This window comes from Chanodichthys erythropterus, chromosome 12 (genome assembly GCF_024489055.1).
Source record: "Chanodichthys erythropterus isolate Z2021 chromosome 12, ASM2448905v1, whole genome shotgun sequence".
NCBI classification, from domain to species: Eukaryota; Metazoa; Chordata; class Actinopteri; order Cypriniformes; family Xenocyprididae; genus Chanodichthys; species Chanodichthys erythropterus.
Window position 1 is genome coordinate 46,162,315 of NC_090232.1, and position 19,370 is coordinate 46,181,684.

At 45.8% G+C, this 19,370-nt stretch overlaps 1 protein-coding gene across 1 annotated transcript; it reads left to right on the top strand.

Moving 5' to 3' along the window:
- Positions 1-239: 239 nt before the first annotated feature.
- Positions 240-14,190, top strand: LOC137032396 (adhesion G protein-coupled receptor E3-like). The gene is made up of 13 exons (XM_067404152.1): positions 240-273; positions 465-496; positions 1,316-1,393; positions 1,530-1,722; positions 9,790-9,909; positions 10,035-10,210; positions 10,320-10,481; positions 10,557-10,763; positions 10,841-11,073; positions 11,656-11,722; positions 11,804-11,895; positions 11,973-12,135; positions 14,131-14,190. The coding sequence occupies exons 1-13, from the start codon at positions 240-242 to the stop codon at positions 14,188-14,190; spliced, it is 1,617 nt and encodes a 538-aa protein (XP_067260253.1).
- The last annotated feature ends 5,180 nt before the right edge of the window (positions 14,191-19,370 follow it).

The following is a 19,370-nucleotide window of genomic DNA, read 5'->3' on the forward strand; positions in this document are numbered from 1 at the left end:
AGCCTTTTGAGAAAACCATCAGCAGCAATTTGCTCCCTGAGCTCAGTGTCAACCCCAGGATAAACCAAAATGTGTTCCTGTGTTTCCATTAACTTGTTAAATAAACTGTTTATACTTACATGTCTGCACTCTTCTGTTCCGTGACATGTAGTCTGATGTTTCCTTTGTTGGATTGTGCTCTGGCTGAATGTTTGTGGATCTGTAGAATTGAACAGGTGTGTGTGTGTGTGTGTGTCCATATGGTTGCATGGGCAACACATTTTGAATATGATGGTAAGCTTGTTCACAAATTCTTAACAGACTGTGAGTAGATTGAGTCCCCTTTAGATTTTAGTTTCATGTGTTTTTTGTTTGTTTTTGTTTTTGTTTTGTTTCATATTAAATTTTTAGATGCCCCAAATGACAGTTTTTTAGTTTGTTGTTCTATTGTATTGTTGACTTCATGTTGATTTCTGTCTTTACAGGTATAAATATAATGCTGCAGGAAGGATGCTTCGTAAGTTGTGTTTCTGAAATTGAAATTTTAGAGTTGAATTCACAGATTATAACAATAATACTCCATAGATAAAATAAGACATAAGATGTGTATTGTGGATATTTAACAATATAATAATGTGATTTTTTTAATCTATTCTTCAGGGTTTTGTGCATAAACTAAAATTTGTTTGCTAGTTGCAGTAGGTGATCTAGGAAATGCTAATGTTAGTCTACTAGCATTTAAAGAATCAAATCCCACCTTCCCTGCAAATCATCGTCCAAAGCCATGCCTCCACCCAAACACATGAACGCACAAACACACACACAAATGCTATCGACAAAGCATCACAAGAGATGGTTTTAAACTACCTCATGTCTCAAAGCACATCATTACAATAATAATGAACGTTTAAAAAAAAAAAAAAAAAAAAAAACTTAGTGAGCTTGTACCTGACTGCTGCAGATTAATTTCGGTCGTGATACTGTTGACGTGGATACACATAACTCCGAGTCCGAGGACGTGAACAGGTCTGGATAGAAAGTCACAGGTTGCCATCTATTAATTACAGTAGGTATGGCGTGAAGGCAGGATAAGCTTGTTTTCATTCGGTAGGAACTGTAAAAGGTGTTTGCTGTTTGGTTGCGGTAATGAAATGCTATGTCTGAAATGCGCTGATGACGCATGATGTCTGCGCGAACAGGGTGCGTGAGGGAATGTAAAAATGTTGACAGTAATAATGATATAATGGTTGTATGAACATTTTATGGTCGTACGCCTTCCACAGATTTTATAAATTATATATATATATATATATATATAATTCAAATGTGATTTCAGAGTCAGACTTCTGGAGGATGTTTTCAAAATCTTCTTGATCAGCTCGAGAACATTACAGCTCAAGTGCTTCCTTTGGATGTAAGTCTTCAAGTGAAACATGATACAATTATCAAATCTGAGTCAGTTAGATAATGATTGACATAACAATTCTGTCTTATTGGCTCTCTTGACATTTACATGTACAGTAACTTTATCAATCTGATCAATAAACTAGACTGTGACCAACATTTTGACTATGGCCTTCAACACTTCAGAGAAGATTTTAGAGTCATCATCATCATCAGGCAACCCAGCTAAACTAGTCTTTTATGGAAACCATGTGTTAAAAACCAGCGAGAAACTCATCTCTACATTGGTGAAGGCAACAGACACACATGATAGTGTCAGTTTTACTCTTGCCACTGTAGGTGAGTGGAGAAACAGTTATTATTGATGATAATGAGTTTGCATAGGATACTAAATTGTGTTAAAACACAATTAAGCCTTTAGGAACTTAGTAACAACACCTAATTAGCTTTAGTTGTGACAAGTATGAATTTAGCTCATGCATGTGCTGAAGTTACGGTTAGGCTTAGTTAGGGTTAGGGTTAGGGTTAGGCCTTACAAAAAGAAAATATATTTCCTGTAATTTTTTGACCAGCCTCACATGAGGGCACCACAAATTTAGTTATTTATGGTCTTAAATATTAATATGAGTATTTTGTATTAATATTAAGGCAGATGATTCTTTCCAATATTTTGGGACACCAGTCAAGGACACTCACCTTGACAATAAAGAATAATCATTGAAGATTGTTGACTAAATTACAATTATGAAAATTGTAGGAAGTTCATCATCTGAACAATTTGAAGGATTTGTGTGATATGGTTAACTTGTAGAGCCTCTTACTGTATTATTAACACAAGGAAGACACAAGTGTAATGTAACCCAATTCTTAACCCTAGGGGTTCATTTGAATATTTTTCAAATAAGAAAATCCTGGATTTCCAGCAGTTGAATAGTGAATTTCGCCGGTATTTTTCTCTTTAAATGATGATAGTCATAAATTAACTTTTTCCCTATACAAATTAGAAAAAAGCTGTGCCATTTTGAAAGACAGGAAGAAGAGAAATATTGGAAGCGTGGACAGAGGAAGTTGTGAGAGAATCTGGGAGGAGGAAAGGTGACAGTCATAGTCGGAGAGGTCATGGAACTATTGTGTGTGGCCGCGATAGACTGCCGGCTGGAATGAGCGGCGGATGAGGAAGCGGCAGCCAGGACTATGGGCTGAAACTGAGGCGGGTTGGAGGGAAAACATATGGATCGTGCTGCTGTTTGCTTCAAAACTTCTGTGGTGCTAGAGGAAGCAGAGAGTTTTGGTAAGAGCGCATGAGCAGATCGTGAAGTTGCACTTTTGAATTCCTCTGGGAGAAATGGGTATCTGCATTGGATAGCAGTTGCCTGAGTGTGGTGACAGACCATTTCTTAACAGAAGGGATGGAAGGGCTTGCTGCTGATGAGGATGATGATGATGATGATGAAAGAGTAGATGCATCACGGCGAGGAACGGCCTAGCCCCGAGATGATCTAGAAGGAGGAGGAGAAAAAGGTCTTCTTTAACTACCTTTAGTTCCCTTTCATGGGAACTGTCGACGCTGCGTCGATACACAATGGGAACGCCTCTGTGTGATTGCGTCGTGAAGCACTCGTGAAATCTAACCAATAACGTGACGAGACGTCAGAAATGGGTAACGTCACGGACCAGGAAACTATAAAGCGTACCCAGAACAAAAAACGCTAGCTTCTGTTGTCTTCAGGAAGCGCTCTGTGTTATTGTGTGTCTTATTCGGTGTTGTCTGTCTTATTACTTATAAACAAGTCACAATCTCTTCGTCTGAGGACAAGAGTATCTCACACCACTCCATATATATATGACATGTATTATGGCGAAAAACAGCAGTTGAATGGGAGTTGAGCATGCCTAGGAAGCTCTCGAGGGAGCTGTCTGTGTGCACTGTGAAAAACTCACTCTCAGGACACTGAAATCACGCCAGGCACTCTTGATAAAGAGAAAGATGGTGCTGCGGCCAGTGTTCCCTACGTATCGGGTCCCGCTTCTGCTGAAGCAGAGCGGCGGCTCCATTCGTGGGGTTCACAAATGGATCTGACAGAGGGGTTAGAGACGGGCGCTGCCCTTTCTCTGCCCTTACCTGTCAGGTTCAGTGCCTTTTCCCAGGTGGAAGCATGCTCTGCGGTTTCTTCCCGCGGGTTGAGGCACCGGTACTTCACATGTCCAGCTCTGAGGAGGTGGATGTTGTGATATTGATCTGAGGACTCGCCACCTCACACACATTTTGTGTTTCAAAATCAAGACAAATCAATAGTGAACAGCAGTCTGAATCACGTTCCTCCCTGTGCTACACTACAAAGCGAGTGGGGATACACATGATTTATGTGTTGTTTGCTGGGAGTGGAGCATGCACATCAGCTCACAGCTGATAGTGTTCATTCATAAAAATGTCCCGAAGAGAAGTATGCACTAGCGGGAGTTTTTTAGCTCCACTCCTGTTGGTTTTATTCTTGAGGGAATAAAAGTCTAACGCAAGGCTTGTATCACGCGCTTGCCGAGGCAGCGTGTGGATTGTGTCTTCAATAAAGAATATATTGTCACGATCACTAGTGAGAGTGCCCTAGTCAGCCACTAGAGGGCACTCCATCCTGGACTCTTGTTTTCACCCCTTGGACTACAATTCCCATACTCACCCCTGGACTCATTATCCCATTCATTGCACTCAGCTGTTTTGTGTTTCTTCATTAGTGTCTGCCTATTTAGTCTCTGTTGTTTCTGCCTTTGTTTGTGGTTTGTTGTATTTTGTTACGTGCACTTTTGTTTTCTCTGGCTTTCTGTATTGGACTGTTTTTGTGGAGTTTAACCTTTGCCTGTGCTCTGGATTACATGCTTGGAGTTTCCTGTAATAAACATCGCTGCACTTGGATCTTACCATCTTGTTCTTGTGTGCACCGTGACAGAACAAACCACTGCTATGCAAGGATCCAGCAGCAGGAGACTCCGGTCATCAGTGGGGGCTGAGGAGGCTCAGGCCCTGTTGTCGACTCTTCGTCAGAGGAGAATGGGAGTGCGGGCATTCGTCCAGAAGTTCTGGTCGCGGGCGGAGGGGTATGGTCTCCCCGATGTGGTCCTTAAGGACATATTCAATGGATGCCTGGATAAACCTCTGCCGCAGTGGGAGATGGAGCTGGTAAAGGGGTTAAACTTTTGGAATTTCTCCAATTACCTGCATCTGCGTGGGAATGGGCCGATTCGACTACCTCCAGCACCCGCTCCAGCCCGTGAGGCCACTCCAGCCCGGGTGTCCACTCCAGAGCCCGCTCCAGCCCGTGACTCCACTCCAGTCCGTAAGTCCGCTCCAGCCCGTGTGTCCTTTTCAAGGCCTGCTCCAGCCCATGAGTGCGTCCCAGCCCGTGAATCCGCTCCTGAGGCCTCAGAGGAGGTTGGCACTGAGTCTCCGCTTCACACTCGTAAAAGGAGGAGGAGGAGGAAGGCTATAGTCATCCCTCAAGGTCTGGAGGCTTTCCCAGAGCCCGCTCCAGTCAGTGAGTCCACTCCAGAGCCCGCTCCAGTCAGTGAGTCCACTCCAGAGCCCGCTCCAGTCAGTGAGTCCACTCCAGAGCCCGCTCCAGTCAGTAAGTCCACTCCAGAGCCCGTTCCAGTCAGTGAGTCCACTCCAGAGCCCGTTCCAGTCAGTGAGTCCACTCTAGTCAGTGAGTCCACTCCAGAGCCCACTCCAGTCAGTGAGTCCACTCCAGAGCCCGTTCCAGTCAGTGAGTACACTCCAGTCAGTGAGTCCACTCCAGAGCCCGCTCCAGTCAGTGAGTCCACTCCAGAGCCCGCTCCAGTCAGTGAGTCCACTCCAGAGCCCGCTCCAGTCAGTGAGTACACTCCAGCCAGTGAGTCCACTACAGAGCCCACTTCAGCCAGTGAGTCCACTACAGAGCCCGTTCCAGCCAGGGAATCCGCTCCAGCCAGTGAGTCCACTACAGAGGCCGCTCCAGCCAGTGAGTCCATTTTGGGTGAGCCACCGCCTCACCCTCATAAGCGGAGGAGAAGGAGGAAAAGGGCTTCCTCCGTCCTACAAGGCCTGGAGACCACTCTAGAGATTGTTCGTTGGTTCTCCAAGCGCCTTGCCCTGCCGGCGCCACCGAAGCGCCTTGCCCTGCCGGCGCCGGCGCCGGAGCAGCCCCAGCCTGAGCACGCTGCCGTCCCAGAGCAGCCCCAGCCTGAACACGTTGCCGTCCCTGAGCGGTTCCAGTCTGAGCCCGCTGCCTTCCCTGAGTCCTCCGCTCTCCCTGATACGGCCACGGAGACCGTTACCGAGCTGCCCGCTCTCCCTGATACGGCCACGGAGACCGTTACCGAGCTGCCCGCTCTCCCTGATACGGCCACAGAGCACCCTTGGTCAGGCCTGCCCCCGCCGTCCAAGCCTTCGGCCCTGCCGCCGCCATCCAAGCCTTCTGCCCTGCTGCCGCCGCCCAGGTCGTCTGCCCTGCCACTGTCAACCAAGCCTTCTGTTCTGCCGCCGTCAACCAAGCCGTCTGTCCTGCCACCGTCGTCCAGGCTTCCTGCCCTGCTGCCACTGCCCCGGCCGTTGGAACCGCTGGAACCCGCCTGGTCAGTTCCTCCAGTGCCGCCCTGGCAACCAGCCAGGACTCCAGACCCCAGGGAACCCGCCTGGTCAGTTCCTCCAGTGCCGCCCTGGCATTCAGCCAGGACCCCGACCCTCTTAGAGCCCCCGTGGTCCGTTCCACCGGCTCCCCCCTGGCCTTCGGTTGGAGGCTCTGGTCCTGGCCCACCATCCCTCCCCCTGATCCTCCTCCTGTCCACCTCCCTCCTGAGTTTTTGTGTTTTTCTTTTTTTCTGGTGGAGCGTCTGGTAGCCGCTCCTTTAAGGAGGGGTAATGTCACGATCACTAGTGAGAGTGCCCTAGTCAGCCACTAGAGGGCACTCCATCCTGGACTCTTGTTTTCACCCCTTGGACTACAATTCCCATACTCACCCCTGGACTCATTATCCCATTCATTGCACTCAGCTGTTTTGTGTTTCTTCATTAGTGTCTGCCTATTTAGTCTCTGTTGTTTCTGCCTTTGTTTGTGGTTTGTTGTATTTTGTTACGTGCACTTTTGTTTTCTCTGGCTTTCTGTATTGGATTGTTTTTGTGGAGTTTAACCTTTGCCTGTGCTCTGGATTACATGCTTGGAGTTTCCTGTAATAAACATCGCTGCACTTGGATCTTACCATCTTGTTCTTGTGTGCACCGTGACATATATGGCCTGGATCTCACGTTTGCTGAGGCAGCGTGTAGATTAAGTCTGCAAGTAAAAATATACAGCTCAGATCTCGTGTTTGCCGAGTCCGCGCATAGATTACGTGTCCGTAATATATATATATATATATATATATATATATATATATATATATATATATATATATATATATATATATGTATTTATATTTGGAGGGAACTGAGCAGACGGGAGTTTCCCTTTCTCTCTTTCCATAAAATCCCTTGCGAACTGTTATTATCACCAAGCAGGATCGAAGAGGTCCTGACACCAGTGGCGCGGGACATTGGAGGGCAGCCCCCTCCAGAGAGGATCAGGTATTAAAATACTCAGTACCCACCCCTCTTCGGCACCCTCAGGGGGCCCTTCTGCTAACCTTGCCACCCATTGTGCTTCAGGGCACAGCGGTCTCCACCGACCCTCTGAGGAGGGCCTGTCATCACTTGATTCGACTGTTCCTTGCCGGTTTGCTGCTTCAGGGCGCCGAGTCAAGTGCTCAAAAAACACCAGAGGCCAGTCTTTAGAGACTGGTTCCCTTAGTAAATTTTCTGTCAGAATGGAAACTTCTCCCAAATATTTCAAAATGGGTGCTGCTCACAATAGAAAAGGGTTACAAAATTAAATTCGGGTCTCGCCCGCCCCGGTTCAATGAGGTCCTTCCCACAGTGGTGGCCCCTGAGCAGTCTCTGGTAATGGAACATGGTTATGATGCTTTTGCAAGAAGGAGCTATAGAAAGGGTTTCTCCTTCCAGCAAGCTGTCAGGGGTTTACAGCTGATACTTCATTGTTCCAAAGAAGGATGGAGGGTTGCATCCCATCATAGATTTACGCATGTTAAATCGATCTGTGCAAAAGCTAAAGTTCAAGATGCTAACACTCAAACAGATTATCCCACAGATCAAGTCCGAGGACTAGTTTATGGCGATAGACCTGAAAGAAGCTTACTTTCATGTATCCATCCATCCTCAACACAGGAATTTCCTCAGGTTTGTTTTGGGGGGCGAAGCTTACCAGTACAGGGTTCTTCCCTTCAGCTTAGCATTATCACCCCGCACGTTTACGAAGTGTGTGGATGCAGCTCTGGCTCCATTAAGATTCCAGGGCATCCGCGTACTGAACTATATCGATTATAGCTCAAACCGAACATCCAGCAGCTCAACATTGAGATGTTGTTTTGTCACATATGAAGAGGCTAGGGCTGAGGCATAATATCAAGAAATGTGTGCTCGATCCGGCTCAAAATACCAACTACTTAGGGGTAGTTTGGGACTCCACCACGATGCAGGCACATATGTCTCCTGCTCGTGTGAGTTCCATTCTCAGTGCCGTGAATGCGGTGAAACTAGGCCAGTCACTCACTGTGAAACAGTTACAGAGACTGTTGGGTATCATGGCAGCTGCATCCAACATGATACCTTTTGGCCTGCTGAACATGAGACCCTTACAGTGGTGGCTCAGGACCAAGGGGTTTTCTCCGAGGGGAAATCATTTTTGCACGATCAGGGTCACGCGGCAATGCCTTCATGCTCTGGTTATATGGAAAAAAGCCTTGGTTCCTGTCCCAAGGACTCGTGTTGGGGGGCTCCTTGTCGTCGCGTAATGCTTACGCCGGATGCCTCCCTCACGGGCTGGGGGGCGATCATGAGTGGTCGCTCAGCTCAGGGTCTCTGGGAGGACCATAAGCGTTCCTGGCACATAAATTGGCTGGAAATGATGGAGGTATTTCATGCAGTAAAATGCATCCTCCCAGACCTGAGAAGCTCCCAAGAGTTCTATAGAAAGTGCGCCAGGAAGGGGTCAGTCTAATATTGGTAGCCCTGTTCTGGTCAATCCGAATATGGGTTTCAGACCTAGTGTCTCTCTTGGATGGCTCCCCGATGGTGCTTCCCCTCAGACAGGACCTTCTGTCTCAAGCGGGCGGCATGATACTTCATCCTCGCTTAGAACTATGGAGACTGCGGGCCTGGCCTCTGAGAGGGCCAGGGTCATAGATTCTGGTCTCCCAACTGAGGTTGTGGAGACCATACTCCACTCCAGAGCTCCCTCCACGAGGAAGCTGTATGCATATAAATGAAAATAATTTTCTACTTGGTGTAGACAATGTAATGTGGACCCTGTCCACTCCTCTGTTAGCCTAGTGCTACAATTTCTCCAAGACAAGTTCTCGGACGGTTTATCCCCTTCAACTTTGAAGGTTTATGTTGCGGCCATATCAGCCTATCATCTCCTCTGGGGAATTCCTCGGTAGGTCGAGACCATACTTTGCATGGTACTTTGCATTGCAATCTCACAGAAATCACACAGAAAGAAAGCAGGGGCAGCACAGATACCAAAGAATATCAGTGAGCTGGCAGCTTTTTCACACAAGGAATGACCTAAGATTTCAGTGGAGAGTGTCAGAAGCTTGAAAGCACTTAAGGACAATGTTTATATGAGGTTACAAAGAGTAAAGGATTCTCTACAAAATTTGACTTTTGGAGGTTGAATGATTTTGTATATGGATGTTTATTTGAACTTACTCAACTTTACGTTCTCAGAATCACTCAAATGTGTATTAAACTTTCAAAGATGGTTTTGTTGAAGTATTTTTCTTCACAAAACAAGAATGTCTAGCAGGTCAGGGAAGTTTCAATAATTTTGATCGCAAGTGCATAAAATTGTGTAGACTTATAAATGTTTTAATAAATAAAGGAAAAAACACTGCCTGGAACTTTTGTTGTTGATGTCAAAAATCAGTGTTTTTGTGCAAATTCATCCTTCAATGACAGGTTGTTCCATGGTTTGCAACACTTACAATGTGTTTTGTGAATATTTGCTGCCTTGAGCATAAAACACTCAACATTTAAAAGACATTTACTTAACACTTAACAGTCAATGCAGTTTATGGTAATAATCAATTATGTCTGGAAACAAAACAAGTGAGATTAAAGTATACTGTAAGATCTAACCTTTGACCACCGGATGAGGCATTTGCATTTAATCAGTCAGCAGATTAAATAAAAGTCGACCTGAAGGGTCCAAACTGAGATTAAAACCCAACAATAGTGAATAATCATCAAGTGAATTACTTCATTTGACTTAAAAAAGCAAATAAATCAATATAGCACACAACTGCTTGTTTGTTTTTAATCAGAGGTTGAAGTCTTCATGGTTGGACCAAATGTCACCTTAGATAAAATCCCTCGACTTGACACGACAAATTCTTCCGTGGACATTGATCTCATTGGGATTGCCAAGAACAACAATGAAACAAGTATGTGAAATGTTTTAGTTTGATTAAAGAATAATCCATGGAAAAACAAAAACAAAACAAAAAAGATTGTTGTTATTTTAACATAGCATTTCATGTAAGCTTCTGTTTCTGTCACACAGGATCAGCTGCTGTGGCTTTCATGAGCTTCAACACAATGGAGAATCTACTGAAGCCCGACTTCTTCAACACATCAAATGACACGATTAAAACCATGATGTCCACTGTGATCTCAGCTACTCTTCCCAAAACCACCAACACTAAACTCACCAAACCAGTCAACTTCACCCTCAAACACATCAGAGTGAGAGACTGAAATGTGTTTCTGTCCAACCTGAGAACTGATGAACATCTGAAAACATCTAATATTCAGTCTTGTAATATTTTCTTCATGTTCTTTCTTCTTTTTGCAGGAGTTCAACCCCAGCGGTTCTCTGTCCTGTGTGTACTGGAATATCAGCGAGTGGATTGTAGATGGTTGTTCTGTTTTAGAGACCAACAGCAGCTACACTGTGTGTTCCTGTGTCCATCTGTCGACATTCGCTCTCATCATGCAAACCAGCAGACCACCAGAGGTACGAGAGCATTTATAGTGACCACTGAAGAACAGCACAGATTTGGCACTCATGTACTCTGACATGTTTTCTCAGAGCGACCCACTGCTGGATCAGTTGAATTTGGTGTGTGTGATCGTGGGGCTGGTGTTCTTCAGTTTGTCCCTGTTGACCTTTGCCCTTTGTCAGTGGAGTCCTGGAGTGAATAATGTGGCTCGAATCAACATCTGCATCAGTCTTCTGCTGGCTCACCTTCTGTTCCTGCTCACACAACAGTTCCTGAGCCTCATACGCCGTCATCAGGTGAGAATGATGAAGGAGCCCTACAGCTCAGCACAGCCTCACTGAGAATCATCACAACCGTCTCTCTTGGTCTCCAGGTGTCGTGTGTCGCGATATCAGGTGTGCTGCACTTCCTCTTTCTCTCTGGCTTTGTGTGGATGTTCATTGAAGCTGTGCTGCTCTTCATCTGTGTCAAGAACCTATCACAGATCAGCTCCAAAAAGAGGGAGGTGCTTAGCAGTGGATTCCTGTGTGTGATTGGATATATGGTTGCTCTGGTTGTAGTGGGAGTGTCTGTCGGGCTGCTTCCTGAAGGCTACGGCAGCGAACAGTGAGTTGCTGTTATTTTAAGTTAATTTGATTAGAAAGAAATAAAGCAGCTTGGGGCTTTTCTGACATTTGTGCTGTTAAATACAAATACAACTTTTGCATAAGCTGTCTCAGTCAACACATGAGATCATGTGATGATCACAGTGACATCACACCATTCTCATACAAGGCTTGCTCGAGATGCATCAGCGCTGTGCAGACTGATCAGCATATGACATCAAAGTACCGTGAGAGCGATTGGAGAGCAGACGACATCAAGAATCAGCCTGTCCCTCTCAACAATACTAACAATCAAAAAGCTTCATTCTGCAATGCATGCTGGGTACCTAGTCCTCACATTGTGACCATAGTATGAGCACACAGTGAGACACTGTGAGGTTACACTTTTAGCTCACTGTGACTTCACATTGTGACCACATCATGACTATCCTGGGAGCTCTTGGGGAGATCACTATGAGATCAAATAGTTGACAGGGGTATCAGAGTCAATGAAAAGATTAAAATCTTTAAAATTTCAATAGTATCTGAAATAGTATTTTTGATAAATTCATTCAGTTATTATACTGTCTTTTCCTCTAAACAGCTGCTGGATTAAAATGGATAAAGGTTTTATCTGGAGTTTTCTGGGTCCTGTTTGTGTCATACTAGCAGTAAGCACGTTTCTTAATTCTCGTCATTTTAATTTATTAAAGGGAAAATAATAATAATAATTCTTCTTTTTCTACTTTCAGTTAAACATGATTCTCTTCATCAAAATCTTCATCAGTCTGAACTCAGCTCTCAAAAATCTGAATGCTGAAGTTTCACAGATGAAACAAACCAAGTAACAAACATTCAGATTTAAACCCTGCAGAAAATATATAATAAATAAAGACATTAACTCTCTCTGTTTCTCTGCAGGATTATGGTATTTAAAACACTGTCTCAGTTTGTGGTTCTTGGTTGCTCCTGGATTCTGGGTTTCTTCACTAATGGCAGGAAGGAGCTGGAGATCCTATTCCTGATCTTGAACTCCCAGCAGGGAACCTTCATCTTCCTGGTCTATTGTGTCCTCAATAATGAGGTCAGACATCACTCAGTTTACCATCATCAAAGACTTACAGTCAAACCAAAAATTATTCAGACACTAGATATATCTTTTTATATATTTTTTTCCCCTAGTGGGTGCAGCACACTATAGTTCATTTATGTAAGTGAAGATAGCAAAATAAAGTAAACTGTGACATATTATACCAGGGATGGACAACTCCGGTCCTGGAGGGCCAGTGTCCTGCAGAGTTTATCTCCATCCCTGATAAAAACTCACTTGCCTATAACTTTCTACTAATCCTAAAGACCTTGATTAGCTGGTTCAGGTGTGTTTGATTAGGGTTGGAGCTAAACTCTGCTGGACACTGGCCCTCCAGGACCAGAGTTGTCCATCCCTGTATTATACCCAAAGTGGACTACTAGTAAAACTGATAAAAATTTGATAAAATTTACATAAACCCCACCCCTGAGCAACACGCAACAAAGGGGTGAGGCCATGTTATTGCAATAAAGTACTTATCACAAATGCAATAGCATGTCATAAAAGCAAGATAACAACATGATGAGTTATAACTGTAAATAAATTAAACTATACCTGTTCTATCTTCATGCAGCATATATTCTCTGGCTCTGTAGGATCTTACAACAGTTCCCACACAAGCGATTTATTGATTATCATGAATATGCAATCAATAACTTTAAGATAGTTAACTCCACATCAGCTACATGAATTCATCAACTAACCATTCAGAAACGTCCTGTTGCATTCTACATGTTGTCACTTCTTCTTGAGTCTCTCCATCATTGTCTGACTACGTTTTGAACATAAAAGGCTGAACAGTTTCTGACATTTATGTAAGTCTGCATGAGGTAATCGGCACTGCTAACAGGAGCTCTTGAAACTCCGCCCTCTTCTTGACAGCAGCTGCTCATTTGCATTTAAAGGGACACACACAAAAACTGAGTGTTTTTGCTCACCCTCAAACTGTGACAAATTTTACATGCTATTAAAAAGGATATGTGGGGTATTTTGAGCTAAAACTTCACATACACACTCTGGGGAAACCTGGTTTTAGTTTAACTTTAATGGTTTTCATTTAAATTGGCATTCAAATAATCATACAATTAATGCTTCCTGTTTAATCCTGTGACATATTGTGACATAATGCTTACAAAAACACTTTATTTAATCAACATTTACTATCCTAATTCAATCCCTTTGCAAAGCATGATGGGAAGTGAAAGTCCTGTTTGATTGGGTTACTTGATTTAAACATGCTATTTCAAAATGAAAACATCAAGTTGAGTTAAAGAGTAACCTTTTTAAATCAGTTTAACATGAAGCAATCACATTTGAACCAGAAACAATGGTGTTTTTTTGAGTGCACTTACACTTTAATAAATATCTTTTTGGATGGCAACATTTACATCTTGGTGTGATTCTCCTTGTGACTGCTAGGGTCTCTATCACACAGTGCACTCATAATACTATGAAATTGCAGTGTGCAATCTAGCAGAATAAATCTTGCCTTCTAATTAAAGGACTGATTGGTAAAGTCATTGCATCACATTTAACATTGCATTGTTTAATCTGTTACTTCTCTTCCATTTCTTTCTTGTGATGGAATGTTCAAATTAGCCAAAACTATTCAAACTCCAACTGTCAGAAATTCTAATATAAGTATGCATTTGATCTGTCTTTCTGTCTGTACATGACATTAATCCTTTCAAACTCCAAGCTTTTAAAACTACTTAAAACTTTTAGGCCCGGCATTCTCACTTTTTTTTTTTTCCTCCTATTTTGTCCTCTGTAATTAGTTCAGCCATTTTATCATCCTGCTCCATAAGAAAACCATTTCACTCTCTCCAAAGACAGTATATGGAAGAAAAGTATCAGTGTTTACTTCAGAGAGCCTCTTAAAACACATTTTCTTACCTGTTTATTATAATTACATTGTGGTTGATGAGTTTCAGAGGTTAAATTGATGTCATGAAGTCACTCAGCTCCTCTCGTCTCATTCTTGTACAGATCAGACAGCAGTACAGGAAGTTCTTCAGATGTCTTTGCCCTGGACTCAAACAACACTGAGGACAACATCATCATCTTCAGGAAATGAAAAAGTCCCTATGTTTAATCAATGTTTTTGGATGTTAAATGTCATAGTCTCCGCTTCTTTCTGCAAATGATAGAAAAATGTGTTTTGCAAGTTTATTAAAGGTCCCATGGCATGAAAATTTCACTTTATGAGGTTTTTTAACATTATGATGAGTTCCCCTAGCCTGCATATGGTCCCCCAGCGGCCAGAAAAGGCGATGGGTGTAAACCGAGCCCTGGGTAAATTGAGAAAATGAAAGCTCAGATGGCCCAATCTGGAATCTTCCCTGTATGTCGTCATACAGGGAAAGGTTACCTCCCCTTTCTCTGCTTTGCTCGCCCATGAGAAAATGAGCTACTACCGTGAGATTCGAGCGCAATATATATATATTTTTTTCCTCGAGAAACATCATGGCTTGTAAACGAGCGAAGCATGGCAGTTGTTCAGTGTCTGGATGTACAAATGAACACCTTAGTCATTTTTTAGTTCCTTCATCCGATGCAATGAAGAAACAGTGGGTTAATTTTATTTTCTCTGGTAATGTGCCAATACAACTTCCCAAAGTTTTTTTTTTATGTCTGCGGCACACATTTCACAGACGACTGTTTCCTCAACATGGGCCAATACAGCCCAGTTACTGTCGCTAATGTAAAGGTAGACAGCATCAAGTGTGTGTGTGAATACACACACTGTAACGCGAGTGTTATACATTTCTTTGTTGTTTGGATAACCGTTCTGCTGTTGGCACACGTAATATCCACATTTCCAGATTGCAGAGCTTGATGTAATTGTAATAAGATCGTAAAAACTTTTTAAAGAAATAAATGATGTTGGCATGGTAGCACATTTTCCACAACTGCACCTATCCGAGAAGGTCTTTGTAATAATGGCAGAGGTCTGACTAATTTAGTGGCGCTGGTTAGTGTCTATAGCTGATATATATATATACGATAGCAAATCAGAGCAACATGAAGAGCCAACAATGTAGGCTAGCATTAGCTACGTGATAACTGTAACAGCATACATAAACCAACAAAAGTACTGTATCCAGACACAATGTTTTAAACTAACCATTCGGAGACATCCTGCTGTAGCTGCTGAGCTTCTCCATCCGGATCAAATTCTGGGTCAAACGGAAACGCTTGAATGACTGCGTGTCACAAGCCATTGCCATACATCCACTGTCAACATTAGCACATGCTACAGTGGCCACAAGCTGGTTAAGGCCACACCCACCCTCCACCTTGCCCCACCTATCTCCTCCTCATTAGCATTTAAAGCTACAGACCCAGAAACGGCAAGTCCTGAGGAAAGCAAATTGTAGGACTGGCTTGTAGTGGCTGAAATTCTGCACCAAGGCTGAATTTCATGAAAAAGACTTCAGATACAGTACTAGGGACCGCTTAGGCCTATATCAAAGCATCCAAAAAGTAGCATGTCATGGGACCTTTAATATTACAGCAGTCAATCCGATTGAGGTAAAGCTCATTATCTCTATATTATTTAATCTTTAATCACTCAAGATTTTCTTGGTGGAGGACAAAAATATGTCTACAGACTCTTAAAAAAAATCTAACTCTAATAGTTTTTGTTGACTTAATATAAAAGCTGAATATGGAAATGAAAATGCTTTCAAATAATAATAATAAAAATAATTAAAAAATGCCTATGTGGTAAAGTGAATTATACAATGTAAAGTCATTTAATAGGATCATAAGTCGCTTTTCCACCATCGGCAAAACTGTACTCATTGCTTAACTGTTCCAGTCCGTGTCATTCCAGCCCAGCTGGTATGGACATGGTTTTATTTTCCACTGTGAGACTGATAATGGAGCTGTTTGAAATGTAATAAAACACATCAGTTGTTTCCTTCCCAGTTAACGCGTGAGATCATGCAGTGATCACAGTGACATCATACCATACTCATTCTGTGATACTCATACTGTGAGCTCATTGTGAATTCAAAATGTTAAGCAGATTAAGAGGATGGGGTTCAAATATCAGTCACCGGGGGTCATTCTACTTCCTGTTTCTCAACAATGGAAAAATGTGACTAATGCAAGATTTGTTAGCAAACCATTTGTGCTCTGCACACTGTGTGGAATTGTTTAATTTTCATAAAATATTTTTCGTTGAACTCACCATTATGGAGATTGGTATTCCATTTGGATGGGCACTTGGAAATTCATTTAAATTATTGTAATTATCTTTCTAATGATGCAGCTATGCAATAAGAAATCACAGTTCCCTTTCAGTCGGTCACGTTCGACGTACGTCAGTAGTGACCAACGAATTGGGATATCGCTTAGAGAGCCCTATCATCTTCGTGTAAACTAAAACAAGCCAATGGAATTGGCGTGCGATATTTGCATAATGCGCACCGCCCCCGTCAGGTGTATATAAATAGGAAGCAGATGCAATCGCACTCTGCTTCAGCACGAGTGAGTTGACTTCCCCTTCTAAAAGAGCTTTACAGATGAACCCTGACAGTATGTCATTTCGTCTGTGCGTTGATGGGTGCGGTCGTTCCCTGGTCCCTGCTGATGGGCACAATCGCTGCATCTCGTGTTTGGGCATTCTGCACGCTGAAGCAGCTTTTGTGGATGGTTCATGTTCCCATTGCGGGAACATGACCATCGCAGTGCTGAGGTCGAGGCTCTCCTTCCTGAAGTCTGGGGGGGGGGGTCGCGCTGGTCAAATCCAGCGTCCCGCCCCAATGCCTTTCTTCCCGGAAGTACACGATGAGGTGACCAGGTCTTGGCAAGCTCCGTATTGGGCTCGTACAGGGCCTGGTCCCTCGTCCGCCTTCACCTCCCTGGACGGCGGGGTAGCCAGGGGGTACGCGAGGGTCCCGCCAGTCGAGCGGTCTGTTGCGATGCAGTTGTGTCCAACGGCCGCTGGCTGGCGCGGTGAGCCGCGTCTCCCGTCCCAGGCCTGTGAATTCTCAGCCGGTCTGACTGAGAAAGCTTACAGTGCCTGTGGGCAGGCTGCCTCTGCCCTGCACGCGATGGCCCTTTTGCAGGTCTATCAGGCAAAAGCGCTGTCGCAGATGCCCCAGGAAGGTCCTGACCAACAGCTGCTTGGGGAGCTGCGCGCTGCCACTGACCTTGCCCTCCGGGCAACGAAGGTGACAGCGCGTTCTGTTGGCCAGGCGATGTCTACTCTGGTAGTCCAGCAACGCCACCTCTGGCTGACCTTGGCAGACATGAGGGAGACCGACAAACATCGGTTCCTGGATTCCCCCGTGTCTCCGGTCGGCCTTTTCGGCGACGCGGTGGAGAGCTGTGCCCAACAGTTCTCCGCTGCACAGAAGCAGGCTGAGGCTATCAGACATGTAATGCCACGGCGGTCCGCTGCTGCCTCCACCCAGCCGCCCGTGGCTCAGCCTCAGCCCGCTCGTCGCTGAGGGCGCCCGCCTGCGTCTTCCTCCGCCCCTGCTAAGTTGGCAAAGCAGCAGCCTACACCAGCCAAACAGCAGGGTGCCGGTCGCGGACGTGGTGCCCAGCCCGTCTCTGCCAGCCAGGTGGCAAGTGGTCTGGGAAAACTCGGCCCTGAGACGGGCGACCTGGAGCGGAAGGTTCCTGCCCTTTGGGAGAGTATTCCATCTGCTCTCACACCCCCGGAGGAGGGCCGGGGGGGATTTTGTGGTGGCTGTCCATCTTCCGGTACCCACTTTGCCACAAAAAGAGCAGTTTCCTCAAACTCCAGGTCACAACAAGGGGTGCCTGCCAGTGTGCCAGGCTCCGCCTCGCCGCTGACAGCTCCCTCCCCATTCGCCAGCAGGCGGCAGTGTGATGGCGCAGACCGCGTCCCGTGCGCCGTCTCCCATGCACACTGCTGCCTCGCAGAGTCCGACCCCACTCCGGGCCGCTCCCAAGCCGTCCGAGTCGGGTCCCTCTCTGCCTTGCTGCCCCACCCCCGGTGCGTCTGTGGTGCCTTTGGTCCCGCTGGCTCAGTGTCTGGAAGCGTGGATAGCGCTCCCCAGCCTGTCCAGTTGGCTCATTCGTACTATCAGACTCGGCTATGCGATTCAGTTCGCCCGGCATCCCCCGGTCTTCAGGGCTGTCCACTTCACTCCGGTGTCGTTGGACAGTGCACCTGTTCTCCGGGCGGAGATTGCTGTCCTCCTGGCGAAGGATACAATCAAGCCGGTCCCTCCAGCCGATATGAAGTCGGGGTTCTACTGCCCCTACTTCATTTTACCGAAAAAGGGCGGTGGGCTACGGCCAATCCTGGACCGTCCCCAGGATTGGTTTGCAGCAATAGACCTGAAGGACGCGTACTTTCATGTCTCGATTCTGCCTCGACACAGACCCTTCCTAGGTCGGTCTGCGTTCGAGGGTCGGGCATGTCAGTACAAAGTCCTACCCGACATGGTTGTAGCTCCCAGCCGGTTGGGTCTTCAGGTCAACTGGGACAAGAGCAAACTCGCCCCCGGGTAGAGGATCTCTTGTCTCGGTCTCGAGCTAGACTCGGTCGCACGGACTGCGCGTCTCACCGAGGCGCGCGTCCAGTCGGTGTTGAACTGCCTGAGCTCGCTCAAGTGCAGGACAGCGGCTCCACTCCGCGGTAACGCCGCTCGGATTGCTTCATATGAGACCGCTTCAACACTGGCTCCGCGGCCGGGTCCCGAGATGGGCGTGGCAGTGCGGCACGCTCCGTGTCCCCGTGACACCGAGCTGCCGTCGCACCCTTGTCCGGTGGTTGGACCCTTCGTTCCTGTGGGCCGGAGTACCCCTCGAACGAGTGTCCAGGCACGCTGTGGTCTCCACAGATGTCTCTGCCATGGGATGGGGGGCCACATACAACGGGCATGCAGTGACAGGTCTTTGGACGGGGCCTCAGCTGCATTGGCATACCAATTGCCTCGAGTTGCTAGCGGTTCGTCTTGCGCTGGCCCGCTTCAAGAAGCTGTTGTCAGGCAAGCACGTTCTAGTCCGCTCACACAGCACTACGGCCGTTGCGTACATCAACCGTCAAGGTGGTCTACGCTTCTGTCGCATGTCGCAACTCGCCCGCCATCTCTTGTTGTGGAGTCAGAAGGATCTGAGGTCCCTTCGGGCCACTCGTGTCTCAGGTGTGCTCAACCGTGCAGCCGACGAGCTGTCACGGCAGCATCCACTTGCGGGCGAGTGGCGGCTCCACCCCCAGGTGGTCCAGCTGATTTGGCAGC

Excerpts from the sequence above, each read along its gene's own strand:
- LOC137032396 (XM_067404152.1), top strand. The coding sequence starts at position 240 with ATGGTTGCATGGGCAACACATTTTGAATATGATG. Across the intron at positions 9,910-10,034 it reads CAAGAACAACAATGAAACAA|CTGCTGTGGCTTTCATGAGC; the intron begins GTATGTGAAATG and ends ACACAGGATCAG. Across the intron at positions 12,136-14,130 it reads ATTGTGTCCTCAATAATGAG|ATCAGACAGCAGTACAGGAA; the intron begins GTCAGACATCAC and ends ATTCTTGTACAG.